The following is a 19,800-nucleotide window of genomic DNA, read 5'->3' on the forward strand; positions in this document are numbered from 1 at the left end:
CATACAGGGTCACACAGCCAGACACAGGGACATGCAGGGTCACACAGCCAGACACAGGGACATACAGGGTCACACAGCCAGACACAGGGACATACAGGGTCACACAGCCAGACACAGGGACATACAGGGTCACACAGCCAGACACAGGGACATACAGGGTCACACAGCCAGACACAGGGACATACAGGGTCACACAGCCAGACACAGGGACACACAGCCAGACACAGGGACATACAGGGTCACACAGCCAGACACAGGGACATACAGGGTCACACAGCCAGACACAGGGACATACAGGGTCACACAGCCAGACACAGGGACATACAGAGACATACAGCCAGACACAGGGACATACAGGGTCACACAGCCAGACACAGGGACATACAGGGTCACACAGCCAGACACAGGGACATACAGGGTCACACAGCCAGACACAGGGACATACAGGGTCACACAGCCAGACACAGGGACATACAGGGTCACACAGCCGGACACAGGGACATACAGGGTCACACAGCCAGACACAGGGACATACACGGTCACACAGCCAGACACAGGGACATACAGGGTCACACAGCCAGACACAGGGACATACAGGGTCACACAGCCAGACACAGGGACATGCAGGGTCACACAGCCAGACACAGGGACATAGAGGGTCACACAGCCAGACACAGGGACATACAGGGTCACACAGCCAGACACAGGGACATACAGGGTCACACAGCCAGACACAGGGACATACAGGGTCACACAGCCAGACACAGGGACATACAGGGTCACACACAGCCAGACACAGGGACATACAGAGACATACAGCCAGACACAGGGACATACAGTCAGACACAGGGACAGAGACATACAGCCAGACACAGGGACATACAGAGACATACAGGGTCACACAGCCAGACATAGGGACATACAGAAACATACAGCCAGACACAGGGACATACAGTCAGACACAGGGACAGAGACATACAGCCAGACACAGGGACATATAGGGCCACACAGCCGGACACAGGGACATACAAAGACATGCACCCAGACACAGGGACAGTCTGACATAATTCTCTGTTATGACATAACTGTGTGACACTATTCTAAGTTGATAACATTACAGGGTGACATCATTCTATGGTTATGACATTACAGGGTGACATCATTCTATGGTTATGACATTACAGGGTGACATCATTCTATGGTTGTGACATTACAGGGTGAGTTCATTCTATGGTTATGACATTACAGGGTGACATCATTCTATGGTTATGACATTACAGGGTGACATTATTTAAGCTATAGACTGCAGAAGGTTGTCACAGATACTCCTGATATTCATACAGAGTATGATACTCTGTATTTGTAATTTCCCTTGTTGGTCCATAGGGCTGTTTTTCACTCGGACATGCTGTAGCTTTGGATGATCGCATCATATTCTGGGGACCTCACAATTCCCAATCAAGTTCAAACACACCCTCACTGGGCCTGTCTGCTCATTACACGCGTGTGTCAGATATAGATATATGCCTGAGACCAGCTTTCATGCCAGATCTTCTGGAAACGTTCTTGTGTTTCTATGGAACGCCCACAGTGCCAGCTCTGCCAGCCCCCCAGAGCCTCATACAACCCCCTCACATCAAGTATACAGGGGGCAGGACCCCCGTATGGCACACTGGTATATAAAGTGGACTTCAGTTCTCTTCCAGTGAGAAGAAATGGAGAGTTTTACACTCAGAAATCTGACAACTTGATACATTTAGTAATTAGTGATATTTTTCCCCCAGTGCAAAATGAGAAGAAAACTCTAAATCCCCACAGCCTTGTTACTGTGAGAAAGTGTGTGCGCCTGGTCCAGGGTAAGGATACAGTCTCACGTCTGTTTACTTCGTGTCTGTGGGAATATTTGTTAAGATGATGGGTAATCTCCTGGGCGCTCTCTGATTCAGTCACCGTGTTTAAGAAAGAGAAGAGAAAGTGTCGTTTGTGTGCAGGGCGTTCAGCTACCAGGAGGACACAGCAGGGAGGGAGATGTGAGGCGAGTGTAAACTAGGACTATGTTAACCCCTGTGTTGCATGTAATACAATAAGAATCCCACATAGTGGGATATAAATTTACTATGTTACTGATGCAGGAAAACTCTGCCATTCTTTCTGTCAACCGTTCATATCCCTCTGTCTCTTTCCCTCTTCCCCTCTGTCACTATTCTGGAACCAGGGTCGCGTGTAGGATGTGAATGGAGCCAGACAGCTTAACTCATCCCTTCCCTCTTCCAAAGCGCAACAAGTCCTTTTGTCTTTTCTAGCTTTATTGCAAAAGTCAGGGAAGTAAAAGGTACTTGTAGGTGTAGCAGTGTGGTAGAGAGGGCTTCTCTAAGGGGAGTGCTCTGTATCAAAGGAAAGGCGTGGTAAAAACGGAACGGCCTTGCCAGGGGTGATAGCATGGAAGGTACTCACTCAGTGTCCTTTGGCTTGAAAAGGAAGTAAGGGGAGAAGTGTCACACAGGAAAGTAATGGGACTGAACTATCTTGTCAGCAGAGACGGGGGGGGGGGTGGAATAGCCCATTTCCATAAGGAGACTGAAAGGTTGCTGTAGCAACCCACTGAGTGGATAGAGCGGGGATTGAAACAATGTGTCTATAACACAGACACTGTCAGTCTTCAGAGCAGAGAGACATGCAACTGAATACGGCTAAGCTGAGACAGCAGGCGATGCGGCGTGCAGGCGATGCGGCGTGCACGCGCTAACGTGCGTCGCAAATTTGGGTTGTGCGGTGGGAGTTTTCAAACTGAAAACTCCAACGGCGGCACAGTGCAGCATTGTCGCTGCGACATTTTGCCGGCACAACCCAAGTTGTAATTAGTGGCTAACGTCGCGTGACGCGAGCTGGTTCAGCCAATAGAGGCGAACCAGCTCCGTGACGTGTTCGTTACACGCCCCCAAATGCCGCGATCTGCCTCCTGCTGTTTGAGCACAGATCGCTGAGCACTCTCTCCCCCGTCACACTCTTCCCTCCCTCCCTCTGTGTCACTCCCTTCCCTCCCCCCGTGTCACTCCCTTCCCTCCCCCCGTGTCACTCTCTTCCCTCCCTCTGTGTCACTCTCTTCCCTCCCCCCGTGTCACTCTCTTCCCTCGTGTCACTCTCTTTCCTCCCTCCGTGTCACTCTCTTCCCCCCCGTCACTCTCTTCCCCCCGTCACTCTCTTCCCCCGTCACTCTCTTCCCCCCATGTCACCCCGTCACACTCTTCCCCCCGTCACACTCTTCCCCCCGTCACTCTCTTCCCCCCCGTCACCCCGTCACTCTCTTCCCCCCCCGTCACTCTCTTTCCTCCCGGTCACTCTCTCTCTCTTCCCTCCCGATCACTCTCCCTTCCCTCCCGGTCACTCTCCCTTCCCTCCCGGTCACACTCCCTTCCCTCCCGGTCACACTCCCTTCCCACCCGGTCACTCTCTCTTCCCTCCCGGTCACACGCTCTTCCCCCTGCTGTCTTCCCCCTCGGTCACACTCTCTTCCCCCTCGGTCACACTCTCTTCCCCCTCGGTCACTCTCTGTTCCCCCTCGGTCACTCTCTCTCTGTTCCCCCTCGGTCACTCTCTCTCTGTTCCCCCTCGGTCACTCTCTCTCTGTTCCCCCTCGGTCGGTCACTCTCTCTTCCCTCCCGGTCACTCTCTCTTCCCTCCCGGTCACTCTCTCTTCCCTCCCGGTCACTCTCTCTTCCCTCCCGGTCACTCTCTCTTCCCTCCCGGTCACTCTCTCTTCCCTCCCGGTCACACTCTCTTCCCTCCCGGTCACACTCTCTTCCCTCCCGGTCACACTCTCTTCCCTCCCGGTCACACTCTCTTCCCTCCCGGTCACACTCTCTTCCCCCTCGGTCACTCTCTGTTCCCCCTCGGTCACTCTCTCTCTGTTCCCCCTCGGTCACTCTCTGTTCCCCCTCGGTCACTCTCTCTCTGCTCCCCCTCAGTCACTCTCTCTTCCCTCCCGGTCACTCTCTCTTCCCTCCCGGTCACTCTCTCTTCCCTCCCGGTCACTCTCTCTTCCCCCCTCCTCATGGTTCTTCCCCAGAAAACTCACAATCAAAACAGAGGGAGACAATACGGGGCAGAGAAATCTGGTATAAAAAGGGAATTAGCCCCAGGGAGACACATTGATTATATCCCAAATGCAGGAAATAAACACATATTAAACAACAATACCCCCTACCCAAACACTGCTAATAACCCAATAAACAGTTCTGACCCCAAAATAAACAGCCATGGGAAGAAACGGATACATCTGTGCAAAGCTCTAGGGCTCTCTATTACACGCCCAGAGTAACACTACTTTTTACTTACACACCCAGAGTAACACTACTTTTTACTTACACGCCCAGAGTGACACTACCTTTTACTTACACGCCCAGTGACACTACCTTTTACTTACACGCCCAGAGTAACACTACCTTTTACTTACACGCCCAGAGTAACACTACCTTTTACTTACACGCCCAAAGTGACACTACCTTTTACTTACACGCCCAGAGTAACACTACCTTTTACTTACACGCCCAGAGTAACACTACCTTTTACTTACACGCCCAGAGTAACACTACCTTTTACTTACACGCCCAGAGTAACACTACCTTTTACTTACACGCCCAGAGTAACACTACCTTTTACTTACACGCCCAGAGTAACACTACCTTTTACTTACACGCCCAGAGTAACACTACCTTTTACTTACACGCCCAGAGTAACACTACCTTTTACTTACACGCCCAGAGTAACACTACCTTTTACTTTCACGCCCAGAGTAACACTACCTTTTACTTTCACGCCCAGAGTAACACTACCTTTTACTTGCACGCCCAGAGTAACACTACCTTTTACTTGCACGCCCAGAGTAACACTACCTTTTACTTGCAAGCCCAGAGTAACACTACCTTTTACTTACACGCCCAGAGTAACACTACTTTTTACTTACACGCCCAGAGTGACACTACCTTTTACTTACACGCCCAGTGACACTACCTTTTACTTACACGCCCAAAGTGACACTACCTTTTACTTACACGCCCAGAGTAACACTACCTTTTACTTACACGCCCAGAGTAACACTACCTTTTACTTACACGCCCAGAGTAACACTACCTTTTACTTACACGCCCAGAGTAACACTACCTTTTACTTACACGCCCAGAGTAACACTACCTTTTACTTACACGCCCAGAGTAACACTACCTTTTACTTACACGCCCAGAGTAACACTACCTTTTACTTACACGCCCAGAGTAACACTACCTTTTACTTACACGCCCAGAGTAACACTACCTTTTACTTTCACGCCCAGAGTAACACTACCTTTTACTTTCACGCCCAGAGTAACACTACCTTTTACTTACACGCCCAGAGTGACACTACCTTTTACTTGCACGCCCAGAGTAACACTACCTTTTACTTGCAAGCCCAGAGTAACACTACCTTTTACTTGCACGCCCAGAGTAACACTACTTTTTACTTACACGCCCAGAGTAACACTACCTTTTACTTACACGCCCAGATTAACACTACCTTTTACTTACACGCCCAGAGTAACACTACCTTTTACTTACACGCCCAGAGTAACACTACTTTTTACTTACACGCCCAGAGTAACACTACTTTTTACTTACACGCCCAGATTAACACTACCTTTTACTTACACGCCCAGAGTAACACTACCTTTTACTTACACGCCCAGAGTAACACTACCTTTTACTTACACGCCCAGAGTAACACTACCTTTTACTTACACGCCCAGAGTAACACTACCTTTTACTTACACGCCCAGAGTAACACTACCTTTTACTTACACGCCCAGAGTAACACTACCTTTTACTTACACGCCCAGAGTAACACTACCTTTTACTTACACGCCCAGAGTAACACTACCTTTTACTTGCAAGCCCAGAGTAACACTACCTTTTACTTACACGCCCAGAGTAACACTACCTTTTACTTACACGCCCAGAGTAACACTACCTTTTACTTACACGCCCAGAGTAACACTACTTTTTACTTACACGCCCAGAGTAACACTACCTTTTACTTACACACCCAGATTAACACTACCTTTTACTTACACGCCCAGAGTAACACTACATTTTACTTACACGCCCAGAGTAACACTACTTTTTACTTACACGCCCAGAGTAACACTACTTTTTACTTACACACCCAGATTAACACTACCTTTTACTTGCACGCCCAGATTAACACTACCTTTTACTTACACGCCCAGAGTAACACTACCTTTTACTTACACGCCCAGAGTAACACTACCTTTTACTTACACGCCCAGAGTAACACTACCTTTTACTTACACGCCCAGAGTAACACTACCTTTTACTTACACGCCCAGAGTAACACTACCTTTTACTTACACGCCCAGAGTAACACTACCTTTTACTTACACGCCCAGAGTAACACTACCTTTTACTTGCAAGCCCAGAGTAACACTACCTTTTACTTACACGCCCAGAGTAACACTACCTTTTACTTACACGCCCAGAGTAACACTACCTTTTACTTACACGCCCAGAGTAACACTACCTTTTACTTACACACCCAGAGTAACACTACCTTTTACTTACACACCCAGAGTAACACTACTTTTTACTTACACACCCAGAGTAGCACTACTTTTTACTTACACACCCAGAGTAACACTACTTTTTACTTACACACCCAGAGTAGCACTACTTTTTACTTACACACCCAGAGTAGCACTACTTTTTACTTACACGCCCACTTTCTTTTTGAAGAAAATGGGAATTGATGGTAGAAAGACCCCTGTAGCAGAAATATTCCGCGCGTGTTTCTAAATACAGTAAAACAGCTCTGTCCCAACGCTACGCGATAGTGCCGATCGGAGCACTACGACAGGGACACTCCTATTGGGGCCAATGAGATTGGCACCATCATGGGTTAATGAATACACCTACCAGTATCCCTTGGACCCCTGGACAGTTGATAATAACCAGGACCTGATGTGCTCAGAGATTTGGGGTCATGTTTACACAGTGTCCCCTGGTCTCTCCTGTAAAGGAGTCCGGGGGAACACGTGTATTTCTTCTGCTCTGCAGGAGACATCCCACCTGCAGCAGAGACCTCTCCGCAGCCGGACTCGTTAGCGAGAGATACGCACCAGATAACTAATGGATGTGTCCCGCTGCTAAGCGTTCGCGCGTTCGTTGTTCAGCCCCGGACAGCTGCACAGGAACACCCGATACCTGGAAACCTGCTGCTGGTTTTATTGAAGCATAAACTATCCTGAGAGATGCAGGGAGCGTGAATACACAAGGAGCAGTATAAGGGTACTGCTTCTCTGCCCACACGTGTCTGCCTGTGTCTCCTTGTTGTGTCAACTCTGCCACTGTTCCTCACAAGTACCCCAACAATGCACCTCCTCTCCCCATACAGAGCAGTGCCCCCCCCATACAGAAGCAGTGCCCCTTACTGCACCCCCCCCCATACAGAAGCAGTGCCCCTTACTGCACCCCCCCCCCTCCCCATACAGAGCAGTGCCCGTTACTGCAACTCCCCCATACAGAAGCAGTCCCTGTTACTGCGCACCCCCAAACAGAAGAAATGCCTCGTTACTTCACTCCCCATACAGAAGCAGTGCCTTGTTACTGCACCCCCCCATACAGAAGCAGTGCCTCGTTACTGCACCCCCCCCATACAGAAGCAGTGCCTCGTTACTGCACCCCCCCCCCATACAGAAGCAGTGCCTCGTTACTGCACCCCCCCATACAGAAGCAGTGCCTCGTTACTGCACCCCCCATACAGAAGAAATGCCTCCCCCATACAGAAGCAGTGCCTGTTACTGCACCCCCCCATACAGAAGCAGTGCCTCGTTACTGCACCCCTCCATACAGAAGCAGTGCCTCGTTACTACACCCCCCCATACAGAAGCAGTGCCTCGTTACTGCACCCCCCATACAGAAGAAATGCCTCCCCCCATACAGAAGCAGTGCCCGTTACTGCACCTTCCCCCCCATACAGAACCAGTGCCCGTTACTGCACCTTCCCCCCCATACAGAACCAGTGCCCGTTACTGCACCTTCCCCCCTATACAGAAGCAGTGCCTCGTTACTGCACCCCCCCATACAGAAGCAGTGCCTCGTTACTGCACCTCCCCCATACAGAAGCTGTGCCCGTTACTGCACCTTCCCCCCCATACAGAAGCTGTGCCTCGTTACTGCACCTTCCCCCCCATACAGAAGCTGTGCCTCGTTACTGCACCTTCCCCCCATACAGAAGCTGTGCCTCGTTACTGCACCTTCCCCCCATACAGAAGCTGTGCCTCGTTACTGCACCTTCCCCCCCATACAGAAGCTGTGCCTCGTTACTGCACCTTCCCCCCCATACAGAAGCTGTGCCTCGTTACTGCACCTTCCCCCCCATACAGAAGCTGTGCCTCGTTACTGCACCTTCCCCCCCATACAGAAGCAGTGCCTCGTTACTGCACCTTCCCCCCTATACAGAAGCTGTGCCTCGTTACTGCACCTTCCCCCCTATACAGAAGCTGTGCCTCGTTACTGCACCTTCCCCCCCATACAGAAGCTGTGCCTCGTTACTGCACCTTCCCCCCATACAGAAGCTGTGCCTCGTTACTGCACCTTCCCCCCCATACAGAAGCAGTGCCTCGTTACTGCACCTTCCCCCCTATACAGAAGCAGTGCCCGTTACTGCACCTTCCCCCCTCCCCCCTATACAGAAGCTGTGCCTCGTTACTGCACCTTCCCCCCTCCCCCCTATACAGAAGCTGTGCCTCGTTACTGCACCTTCCCCCCTCCCCCCTATACAGAAGCTGTGCCTCGTTACTGCACCTTCCCCCCCATACAGAAGCAGTGCCTCGTTACTGCACCTTCCCCCCTATACAGAAGCAGTGCCCGTTACTGCACCTTCCCCCCTCCCCCCTATACAGAAGCTGTGCCTCGTTACTGCACCTTCCCCCCTCCCCCCTATACAGAAGCTGTGCCTCGTTACTGCACCTTCCCCCCTCCCCCCTATACAGAAGCTGTGCTTGGAGAGGTTCACTCTGTCTTCTGGAATGAGGGAGGCTTCTGTCCTGGATATACAGTTTAACCCCTTCAATGCCAGAGGAACTTACCACACACTGTTTTTCTGGGACCAACAATGGCCTTGGGTATTTAATTTACCCGCCCTCAATAGGATCTGGTCAAACAGGCTGGTCATCTCCTGTACCATGACTCCTATATATTATTGATGTCCAATAGAAAGGGTGAACTACTCCAGTCCTCAAGGGCCATCAACAGGTCTTCAGGATGTCCCTGCTTCAGCACAGGTTGCTCAGTCGACTGAGCCACTGATTGAGCCACCTGTGCGGAAGCAGGGATATCCTGAAGACCTGTTGATGGCCCCTGAGGACTGGAGTTGGCCGCCCTGTCCTAGAGGAAGTGACATTCCCCAGGGTAGAGGCGGGACTGTACACACAGGCACAGAGCCACTGTAGGACTGAGCAGCAGCTGATCCTGTTAGCCCGAGCTCTGTACATAGTGAGACAATGTGTCACTTCCCTCAATCTGAGCAAACTGTTACTATTTGCATTTTGTTTTGTTTTTGGCCAACTCGTATGAATGTCCAAGTGCAAGGAACCCAAAAGTACAGATGTCCCCCAAAAATGACATGTTAATGGGATAATCCTGACTTCAAAGACCGAGAGAATCTATTGAAGTGAGCGAGGTGCCGGGAATACGCAGACAGAGATCTGACAGAAGCTTTACAGAGCGGTGAGTAATCCCGATATTGATGTGTTCTACTTGTTATCTCACTTTGCCACACAGACCTGACAAAGGGGACACGGTGAGAGAGAAGGAGCAGGGTGGGGTGCAGGTCTCACTGTGTGCAGAGACCGCGCAGCGTGTGCAGAGACCGCGCAGCGTGTACAGAGACCGCGCAGCGTGTACAGAGACCGCAAGCCGCGCAGACTGCACACCGCGCACAGAGGCCGCACGCCGGGTACAGAGGCCCCACGCCGGGTACAGAGGCCCCACGCCGGGTACAGAGGCCGCACGCCGGGTACAGAGGCCGCACGCCGGGTACAGAGGCCGCACGCCGGGAACAGAGGCCGCACGCCGGGTACAGAGGCCGCACGCCGGGTACAGAGGCCGCACGCCGGGTACAGAGGCCGCACGCCGGGTACAGAGACCGCACGCCGGGTACAGAGGCCGCACGCCGGGTACAGAGGCCGCACGCCGGGTTCAGAGGCCGCACGCCGGGTACAGAGGCCCCACGCCGGGTACAGAGACCGCACGCCGGGTACAGAGGCCGCACGCCGGGTACAGAGGCCCCACGCCGGGTACAGAGGCCGCACGCCGGGAACAACAGAGACCGCACGCCGGGTTCAGAGGCTGCACGCTGGGTACAGAGGCCCCACGCCGGGTACAGAAGCCGCACGCCGGGTTCAGAGGCCGCACGCCGGGAACAGAGACCGCACGCCGGGTACAGAGGCCGCACGCCGGGTACAGAGGACGCACGCCGGGTACAGAGGCCGCACGCCGGGTACAGAGGCCGCACGCCGGGTACAGAGGCCGCACGCCGGGTACAGAGGCCGCACGCCGGGTACAGAGGCCGCACGCCGGGTTCAGAGGCCGCACGCCGGGTACAGAGGCCCCACGCCGGGTACAGAGGCCGCACGCCGGGTACAGAGGCCGCACGCCGGGTACAGAAGCCGCACGCCGGGTTCAGAGGCCGCACGCCGGGAACAGAGGCCGCACGCCGGGAACAGAGACCGCACGCCGGGTACAGAGGCCGCACGCCGGGTACAGAGGCCCCACGCCGGGTACAGAGGCCGCACGCCGGGTACAGAGGCCGCACGCCGGGTACAGAGACCGCACGCCGGGTACAGAGGCCGCACGCCGGGTACAGAGGCCGCACGCCGGGTACAGAGGCCACACGCCGGGTACAGAGGCCACACGCCGGGTACAGAGGCCCCACGCCGGGTACAGAGGCCGCACGCCGGGTACAGAGGCCCCACGCCGGGTACAGAGACCGCACGCCGGGTACAGAGGCCGCACGCCGGGTACAGAGGCCCCACGCCGGGTACAGAGGCCGCACGCCGGGAACAACAGAGACCGCACGCCGGGTTCAGAGGCTGCACGCTGGGTACAGAGGCCCCACGCCGGGTACAGAAGCCGCACGCCGGGTTCAGAGGCCGCACGCCGGGAACAGAGACCGCACGCCGGGTACAGAGGCCGCACGCCGGGTACAGAGGCCGCACGCCGGGTACAGAGGCCGCACGCCGGGTACAGAGGCCGCACGCCGGGTACAGAGGCCGCACGCCGGGTACAGAGGCCGCACGCCGGGTACAGAGGCCGCACGCCGGGTACAGAGGCCCCACGCCGGGTACAGAGGCCGCACGCCGGGTACAGAGGCCGCACGCCGGGTACAGAAGCCGCACGCCGGGTTCAGAGGCCGAACGCCGGGAACAGAGGCCGCACGCCGGGAACAGAGACCGCACGCCGGGTACAGAGGCCCCACGCCGGGTACAGAGGCCCCACGCCGGGTACAGAGGCCGCACGCCGGGTACAGAGGCCGCACGCCGGGTACAGAGACCGCACGCCGGGTACAGAGGCCGCACGCCGGGTACAGAGGCCCCACGCCGGGTACAGAGGCCGCACGCCGGGAACAGAGACCGCACGCCGGGTTCAGAGGCCGCACGCCGGGTACAGAGGCCCCACGCCGGGTTCAGAGGCCCCACGCCGGGTTCAGAAGCCGCACGCCGGGTACAGAGGCCCCACGCCGGGTACAGAGGCCGCACGCCGGGTACAGAGGCCGCACGCCGGGTACAGAGGCCGCACGCCGGGTACAGAGGCCCCACGCCGGGTTCAGAGGCCGCACGCCGGGTACAGAGGCCGCACGCCGGGTTCAGAGGCCGCACGCCGGGTACAGAGGCCCCACGCCGGGTACAGAGACCGCACGCTGGGTACAGAGGCCCCACGCCGGGTACAGAGGCCCCACGCCGGGTACAGAGGCCGCAAGCCGGGTTCAGAGGCCGCACGCCGGGTACAGAGGCCCCACGCCGGGTACAGAGGCCGCATGCCGGGTACAGAGGCCCCACGCCGGGTACAGAGGCCCCACGCCGGGTACAGAGGCCGCACGCCGGGTACAGAGGCCGCACGCCGGGGACTGAGGCCGCACGCCGGGTACAGAGGCCGCACGCCGGGTACAGAGGCCCCACGCCGGGTACAGAGGCCGCACGCCGGGTACAGAGGCCGCACGCCGGGTACAGAGGCCGCACGCCGGGTACAGAGGCCGCACGCCGGGGACTGAGGCCGCACGCCGGGGACTGAGGCTGCACCACATTCTGCTCTTTGCCTCATGCCTATTCTCTTTGTGTTTGATTCCTGAGCCATTTTCACCTTGTAATGTCTTTTGATTTGATGAACAGGACACGTGTGGAAGGTTTTCTCACACTGTGTGTGCGGGGCCCCAGTTATCAGTACATGCAGAAGCATACAAGTTACACCAACAGAATCCAGCACGTTAGCGGTTAAAGAGAAGGGGACACATTGTGTCGTACAATCATTGTTCTGTCACCTTTGGGGAAACCTTTGATCTGTAGAAAGGTTGCAGAGCAGCCAGTGCCGGATACCATGTCTCATTAACTGGAGGATAAGAAGGCTTGTGTCATGTAGGGAGGACATTTAACAAGCGTCCTCCTGCCACGACTTCCTCACATCTCCTGACGGACTATACGAGACTGAACCATTTATCTCAAACACTAGAGAGGATAAGGCATAAACGGGTGCAGAAATAACAGAACCTCACACACCAAACCATTTATTACCAACATCACCCAACTAAACCATGCAAGAGCGGAGACCAGCTGCGGGCTCAGCCGCTCATTGCCAACGATAAGGGTGAACAATGCTAGGAGGTAACATCACTGACTTTGAAGTGGGTGAAGCCGGTTTAAACTCTCGGTGTCCGCTCCTGGTGGCATTAGACCAGCTTTTTCTAAGCAGTGCTCTACAGTAAAGCCAACTTCCATTGTGTGAAGACACCATGCATGGTATCCAAGTCAGAAGACTGTAGGTGGCCTGCTAGCCCCAGGAAGGGCTTTATGCAGAAGACTGCTTAGTAAATATGGCCCTTTTTGTGCATGTACTCTGGCACCAAAAAATGGTAGATTGCAAGTTCTTTGGATCACAAACTTGTGCACACACGTATTAGTATTAGATTGCATTGAAACCAGTGCAGATGGAACCATTTGTTATTTTCCAAACAAGGGGAGGACAGATAAGACGAAGCCGGCGCTCTGACAGAGACCCACTCACCAGATATCAGACTTGGCGTTGTACCCGCTGTGCGTGAACGCCTCTGGGCTCATGTAGTGTGGCGTTCCAGTAAACGTGGTGGCCATGTCCGATGACACGGACAGGACACGGGACACACCGAAGTCACCTGAGCCAGAAACCAAACAAACAAGAGTTCACTAGAGCAGGGGTGGTCAACTCTGGTCCTCAAGACCCCGCAACAGGTTAAGTTTTTAGGATATCCCTGCTTCAGCACAGGTGGCTCAATCAGTCCCTGCTTCAGCACAGGAGGATTGAGCCACTTGTGCTGAAGCTGGGATATCATGAAAACCCGACCTGTTGGGGGGTCTTGAGGACTGGAGTTGAGCACCCCTGTACTAGAGGATGAGAGGTCTTACTGGGGGAGACACGGACCCAGAGGGCAGGATCCCTCTTTATAAGGGCAACTTACCGGGGGCCATAGAATTCTAAGGGGTACATGATCAAAAGTACGAGACCCATTACTGATTGAAAGGACAAAGAATTAGAACTTCCCATAAATATCTGCAGAACTTTGCGTGTGAATAAGGACTACGTATTGCTGAGCATCTATGCCAGGGGTGGGCAAATCCAGTCCGCGAGAGCCGCCCACAGGTTAGGTTTTCAGGATATCCTTGCTTCAGCACAGGTGGCTCAATCAGTGGCTCAGTCATTATGACTGATCCACCTTACCTGAAGCAGGGATATCCTTAAAACCTGACCTGTTGGTGGCCCTTGAGGACTGGCACAACCCACCCCTGATCTATGCCCTACATATACTTCCCAGAAAGGGGTGCACCTTTTCCGTGCAGTGGGGGGTGTCTGCATAGATTGTACAAACTGCAGCGGTCGTTTCACAAATGAGCTTAAAGAAAATATTTATATCCATGGTGTCAGTTTATTGTAAAGTGTAAAAACACACACAAAAAATCCCATCAAATCTTACGGGGGTTGGGGGGTAAGAAGGGATACTGCGGGCAGAGGGGATACTGCGGGCAGAGGGGAGATACTGCGGGCAGAGGGGAGATACTGCGGGCAGAGGGGATACTGCGGGCAGAGGGGAGATACTGCGGGCAGAGGGGAGATACTGCGGGCAGAGGGGAGATACTGCGGGCAGAGGGGAGATACTGCGGGCAGAGGGGAGATACAGCGGGCAGAGGGGATGCTGCGGGCAGAGGGGATACCGCGGGCAGAGGGGATACCGCGGGCAGAGGGGATACAGCAGGCAGAGGGGATACCGCGGGCAGAGGGGATACCGCGGGCAGAGGGGATACAGACACAGAGAATTCCTAAACTAAGAGCCAAGAAGAATATCAGAAGAAGAATGTGCAATGTGTGAGCGCGGGGAGCGCGGGGAGCGCGGGTGTCTCCTGTGGATCTCTGTCTGTCTAGATCTCCCGTTTCTCCACACTCTGAGCACAAGGTAAAAGGAGAAAACGTGACTCTCACCGATTTTGACCGCCCCGTTCTTCAGGAAGATGTTTTTGGTCTTCAAATCCCGATGTAAAACCAACCTGAGAGGTATCAGAATACACAGTATTTATATTACACCAGGGAGAGTCCACACAACACATCAAACACACACACACACACACACACGTAAAACACAAGTCACACAAAACAACAAACCACACACTCCACACTCGTGTGAGAAGAGAAGTCTCCCAGTCACTGAATGAGCCTTCCCCGGAATATAACAGGAACCAGGTCCCACTGGGGGGTGAATGTTGGGGTTGTAGGTCTTGGCTCAATTGTAAATTCCATCTCAGCTCAGTTTATAACGGAGGCCCATATTCCCTAAGCGGTGCTACGCCCTCGGATACCTTCTAGCGCCGGAACCACCTTTCCAAGTGAATGAGCTGTAGGGCGTCTTCCAGCTCTGAAGGGTGTTTTACGGGATAGCGCTGCTTAGTAAACATGGTCCGGAGTTCATTCTTTGGGAAATAGCACATTCTACACGTTACGGTGGGTAACAAAGTGACAGGAACCCCCCCCCCCCCACCGCACAGCAAATAAAAACCCCACGTGTGAGCACATTCACACGTCCCGGACAGGTCTGCAACGCTGCCCTTCCCCATTATCTGTTAGCATACAGCGCTTCCACTGCAGCCAGGGATCCTACCCAAACTGTCTGGCTTGACAGTAAAAGTGTTGAAATGTCCGGGCTCTGGGTACTTCCTTTTTTGGTTTCATGTAAGGCTGGGGGTTCTCAACTCCAGTCCACAAGCCCCCCCCCCCCAACAGGTCAGGTTTTCAGGATATCGGCTTCAGCACAGGTGACTCAATCAGTCCCTGCTTTAGCCCAGGTGGCTCAAGGAGACACTCGGTCTTCAAACTGAGCCTCTGATTGAGCCACCTGTGCTGAAGCAGGGATATCCTGAAAACCTGACCGGTTGGGGGGGGGGTCTTGAGCCCCCCTGATGTAGGGGACAGAAGCTAAGGAGAGTATATGAGGATGGGAGGTGGAGTCAGGGATAGGGCGGTTTGGAGGGGACTGTCCCACCTCTCATGGAGGTAGTTGACCCCTAGAAGGAGCTGGATGAACCATTCCATGGCATGTCCCTCGGGAAAGCGTCGGCCTCGCTCCCGCTGCTCCTGGATCTGACTCTGGAGGTCCCCGCCCTGAGACAGGAAGAGAGAGACTCGGCGAAGCTGCAGGAGAACCTGTCACCCCAAGAGAACTCCGAAGCAATAAGGCACGTTGTCGCTGTTTCTACACAGTAACGTCTTGTACAATACATACACCACTGCCTAATCTGTAACACCCCCAATCGCGCCCTTAGATCCGCGCCAGCGCCCCTTAACTGATTGAGCCTCGGTTTAAGGTGACAAAGCTGGTGGGAGAGCGTTTTCAAGAAGCGCCCCAAGACTGCGATAGGCTCCCTCCCGGCTGCTTTAAGAAATCAGGAAGCCTTACTCCCATTCCGAAAGGAATGAAAAACCTGCCCCCTTTTAAACAGAGCAAACCGACCCCAATACCCTGGCCTGGCAGCCATCTTTCCTGCTCCCTTTCGCTTCGCCGGTCCTCCTCATCGTCCCCCTATATGTTTTCTTTCGGAAGGTTCCGGAAAAAAGTTTCAAATAAGTAATATGTGCAATAGAAGATACATGGACATGTAGTGACTATGGTTACACGAATATGATAGGATATGCATTGAGACCCCAAAAGGATTATTATGGCCAGCGGCAGATGTTCCCATTAGGCCCGGGTCTAGGGCGGGAATATTTTGGGGCAGTGCATGTGTATTTCTTTTGCTCCCCATTATACGGTTCTGTGTAGCTCTTCTCCTCTCCGCCGTGCCGCCCTCCTCTTCCTGCGGCGTCCAATGATGCTGCACGTCACCAGGCGGTGCGTTACCACGGTAACATGACATCAAACGGCATCGCAGTCCCATGGCAACGTGACATGAGGCCGCAACGCCGAGTTACTGTGGCAACGCGCCGCCGTGTGACGTCATATTACCATGGTAACGCAACGCCATGTGACTTCGCAGCGTCATTTGATGCTGCAGAAGGAGGATGGTGGAGCCAGGTACGTGGCGAAGGGCCGCAGTTTTGTAATCCGCCACCCCTCCCCAGCCTCATTACCCTTTCTGTACTAGAAGGCAGTACAATCACAGTCCTGAGAGTGGGTCCCCCGGTGACTCACACACACCTCAGTGGGGTCCCTCTCTGAGGAGTGTTTTGGGGGTGAGCAAGCACTCGTCAGACCTTTGGGATCTTCTCGCTATGACAGTCGCAGTTGACAATAAAGTCACAGTGCCAGGCCGGGACTTATCACACCACAGTCATTATCTCTGTCTGGGATGTCCTGCCCTGTCACCTACGGGTGACGTCTCAAAGGTGTCACAGAATGAGGGCACTCCTACGCCCAGATCAGAGAGGAGGGGCACATGTGGCTCATGGGCATATAATAAGAGGGGCGCGAGTGACGGGCTCCTCACATTTCAACTAACAAGTAAATACTGTATAGGGACAATGTGTCACATCTATTTCTTAAGGACAAGAACTGCTCTGCGTCCTGATCTGTATGCATGGCTCTGCATCCTGATGTATACGCACGGCTCTGCACCCTGATGTATACGCACGGCTCTGCGTCCTGATATATACGCATGGCTCTGCACCCTGATGTATACGCACGGCTCTGCGTCCTGATATATACGCATGGCTCTGCATCCTGATGTATACGCATGGCTCTGCATCCTGATGTATACGCACGGCTCTGCACCCTGATGTATACGCACGGCTCTGCGTCCTGATATATACGCACGGCTCTGCATCCTGATGTATACGCACAGCTCTGCGTCCTGATGTATACGCATGGCTCTGCATCCTGATGTATACGCACGGCTCTGCGTCCTGATATATACGCACGGCTCTGCATCCTGATGTATACGCACGGCTCTGCATCCTGATGTATACGCACGGCTCTGCATCCTGATATATACGCACGGCTCTGCGTCCTGATCTGTATGCATGGCTCTGCATCCTGATGTATACGCACGGCTCTGCTTCCTGATCTGTATGCATGGCTCTGCATCCTGATGTATACGCACGGCTCTGCATCCTGATGTATACGCACGGCTCTGCATCCTGATGTATACGCACGGCTCTGCATCCTGATGTATACGCACGGCTCTGCATCCTGATGTATACGCACGGCTCTGCGTCCTGATCTGTATGCATGGCTCTGCGTCCTGATGTATACGCACGGCTCTGCGTCCTGATGTATACGCACGGATCTGCATCCTGATATATACGCACGGCTCTGCATCCTGATATATACGCACGGCTCTGCATCCTGATGTATACGCACGGCTCTGCATCCAGATGTATACGCACGGCTCTGCTTCCTGATCTGTATGCATGGCTCTGCGTCCTGATGTATACGCACGGCTCTGCGTCCTGATGTATACGCACGGATCTGTATCCTGATATATACGCACGGCTCTGCATCCTGATATATACGCACGGCTCTGCATCCTGATGTATACGCACGGCTCTGCGTCCTGATCTGTATGCATGGCTCTGCATCCTGATGTATACGCACGGCTCTGCATCCTGATGTATACGCACGACTCTGCATCCTGATGTATACGCACGGCTCTGCGTCCTGATCTGTATGCATGGCTCTGCGTCCTGATGTATACGCACGGCTCTGCGTCCTGATGTATACGCACGGCTCTGCGCCCTGATGTATACGCACGGCTCTGCATCCTGATCTGTATGCATGGCTCTGCATCCTGATGTATACGCACGGCTCTGCATCCTGATGTATACGCACGGCTCTGCATCCTGATGTATACGCACGGCTCTGCATCCTGATGTATACGCACGGCTCTGCATCCTGATATATACGCACGGCTCTGCATCCTGATGTATACGCACGGCTCTGCATCCTGATATATACGCACGGCTCTGCATCCTGATGTATACGCACAGCTCTGCATCCTGATGTATACGCACGGCTCTGCATCCTGATATATACGCACGGCTCTGCATCCTGATGTATACGCACGGCTCTGCGTCCTGATCTGTATGCATGGCTCTGCATCCTGATGTATACGCACGGCTCTGCGTCCTGATGTATACGCACGGCTCTGCATCCTGATATATACGCACGGCTCTGCATCCTGATGTATACGCACGGCTCTGCATCCTGATGTATACGCACGGCTCTGCATCCTGATATATACGCACGGCTCTGCATCCTGATATATACGCATGGCTCTGCATCCTGATGTATACGCACGGCTCTGCATCCTGATATATACGCACGGCTCTGCATCCTGATGTATACGCACAGCTCTGCATCCTGATGTATACGCACGGCTCTGCATCCTGATATATACACACGGCTCTGCATCCTGATATATACGCACGGCTCTGCATCCTGATCTGTATGCATGGCTCTGCATCCTGATGTATACGCACGGCTCTGCGTCCTGATGTATACGCACGGCTCTGCATCCTGATATATACGCACGGCTCTGCATCCTGATGTATACGCACGGCTCTGCATCCTGATGTATACGCACGGCTCTGCATCCTGATTTATACGCACGGCTCTGCTTCCTGATATATACACACGGCTCTGCTTCCTGATCTGTATGCATGGCTCTGCATCCTGATGTATACGCACGGCTCTGCGTCCTGATCTGTATGCATGGCTCTGAGTCCTGATCTGTATGCATGGCTCTGCATCCTGATGTATACGCACGGCTCTGCATCCTGATATATACGCACGGCTCTGCATCCTGATGTATACGCACGGCTCTGCATCCTGATGTATACGCACGGCTCTGCATCCTGATGTATACACACGGCTCTGCATCCTGATATATACGCACGGCTCTGCATCCTGATCTGTATGCATGGCTCTGCATCCTGATGTATACGCACGGCTCTGCATCCTGATATATACACACGGCTCTGCATCCTGATATATACGCACGGCTCTGCATCCTGATCTGTATGC

General features: G+C 53.9%; 1 protein-coding gene across 4 annotated transcripts in view; it reads right to left on the bottom strand.

The window, feature by feature from the left end:
* LOC142469992 (serine/threonine-protein kinase Nek11-like) overlaps window positions 1–19,800 on the bottom strand; it is a 197,825-nt gene that overhangs the window by 112,510 nt on the left and 65,515 nt on the right. For 3 of the 4 annotated variants that reach the window (XM_075576822.1, XM_075576821.1, XM_075576823.1), the window contains exons 4-6: window positions 15,826–15,944; window positions 14,772–14,836; window positions 13,326–13,452 (exon numbers count right to left, since the gene is read on the bottom strand). In XM_075576822.1, the coding sequence (XP_075432937.1) occupies window positions 13,326–13,452; window positions 14,772–14,836; window positions 15,826–15,944 (311 nt within the window). The remainder of the gene's footprint in view (window positions 1–13,325; window positions 13,453–14,771; window positions 14,837–15,825; window positions 15,945–19,800) is intronic. The other variant, XM_075576824.1, reaches the window with a different exon arrangement.

This window comes from Ascaphus truei, chromosome 19, assembly GCF_040206685.1.
Source record: "Ascaphus truei isolate aAscTru1 chromosome 19, aAscTru1.hap1, whole genome shotgun sequence".
Lineage (NCBI taxonomy): Eukaryota > Metazoa > Chordata > Amphibia > Anura > Ascaphidae > Ascaphus > Ascaphus truei.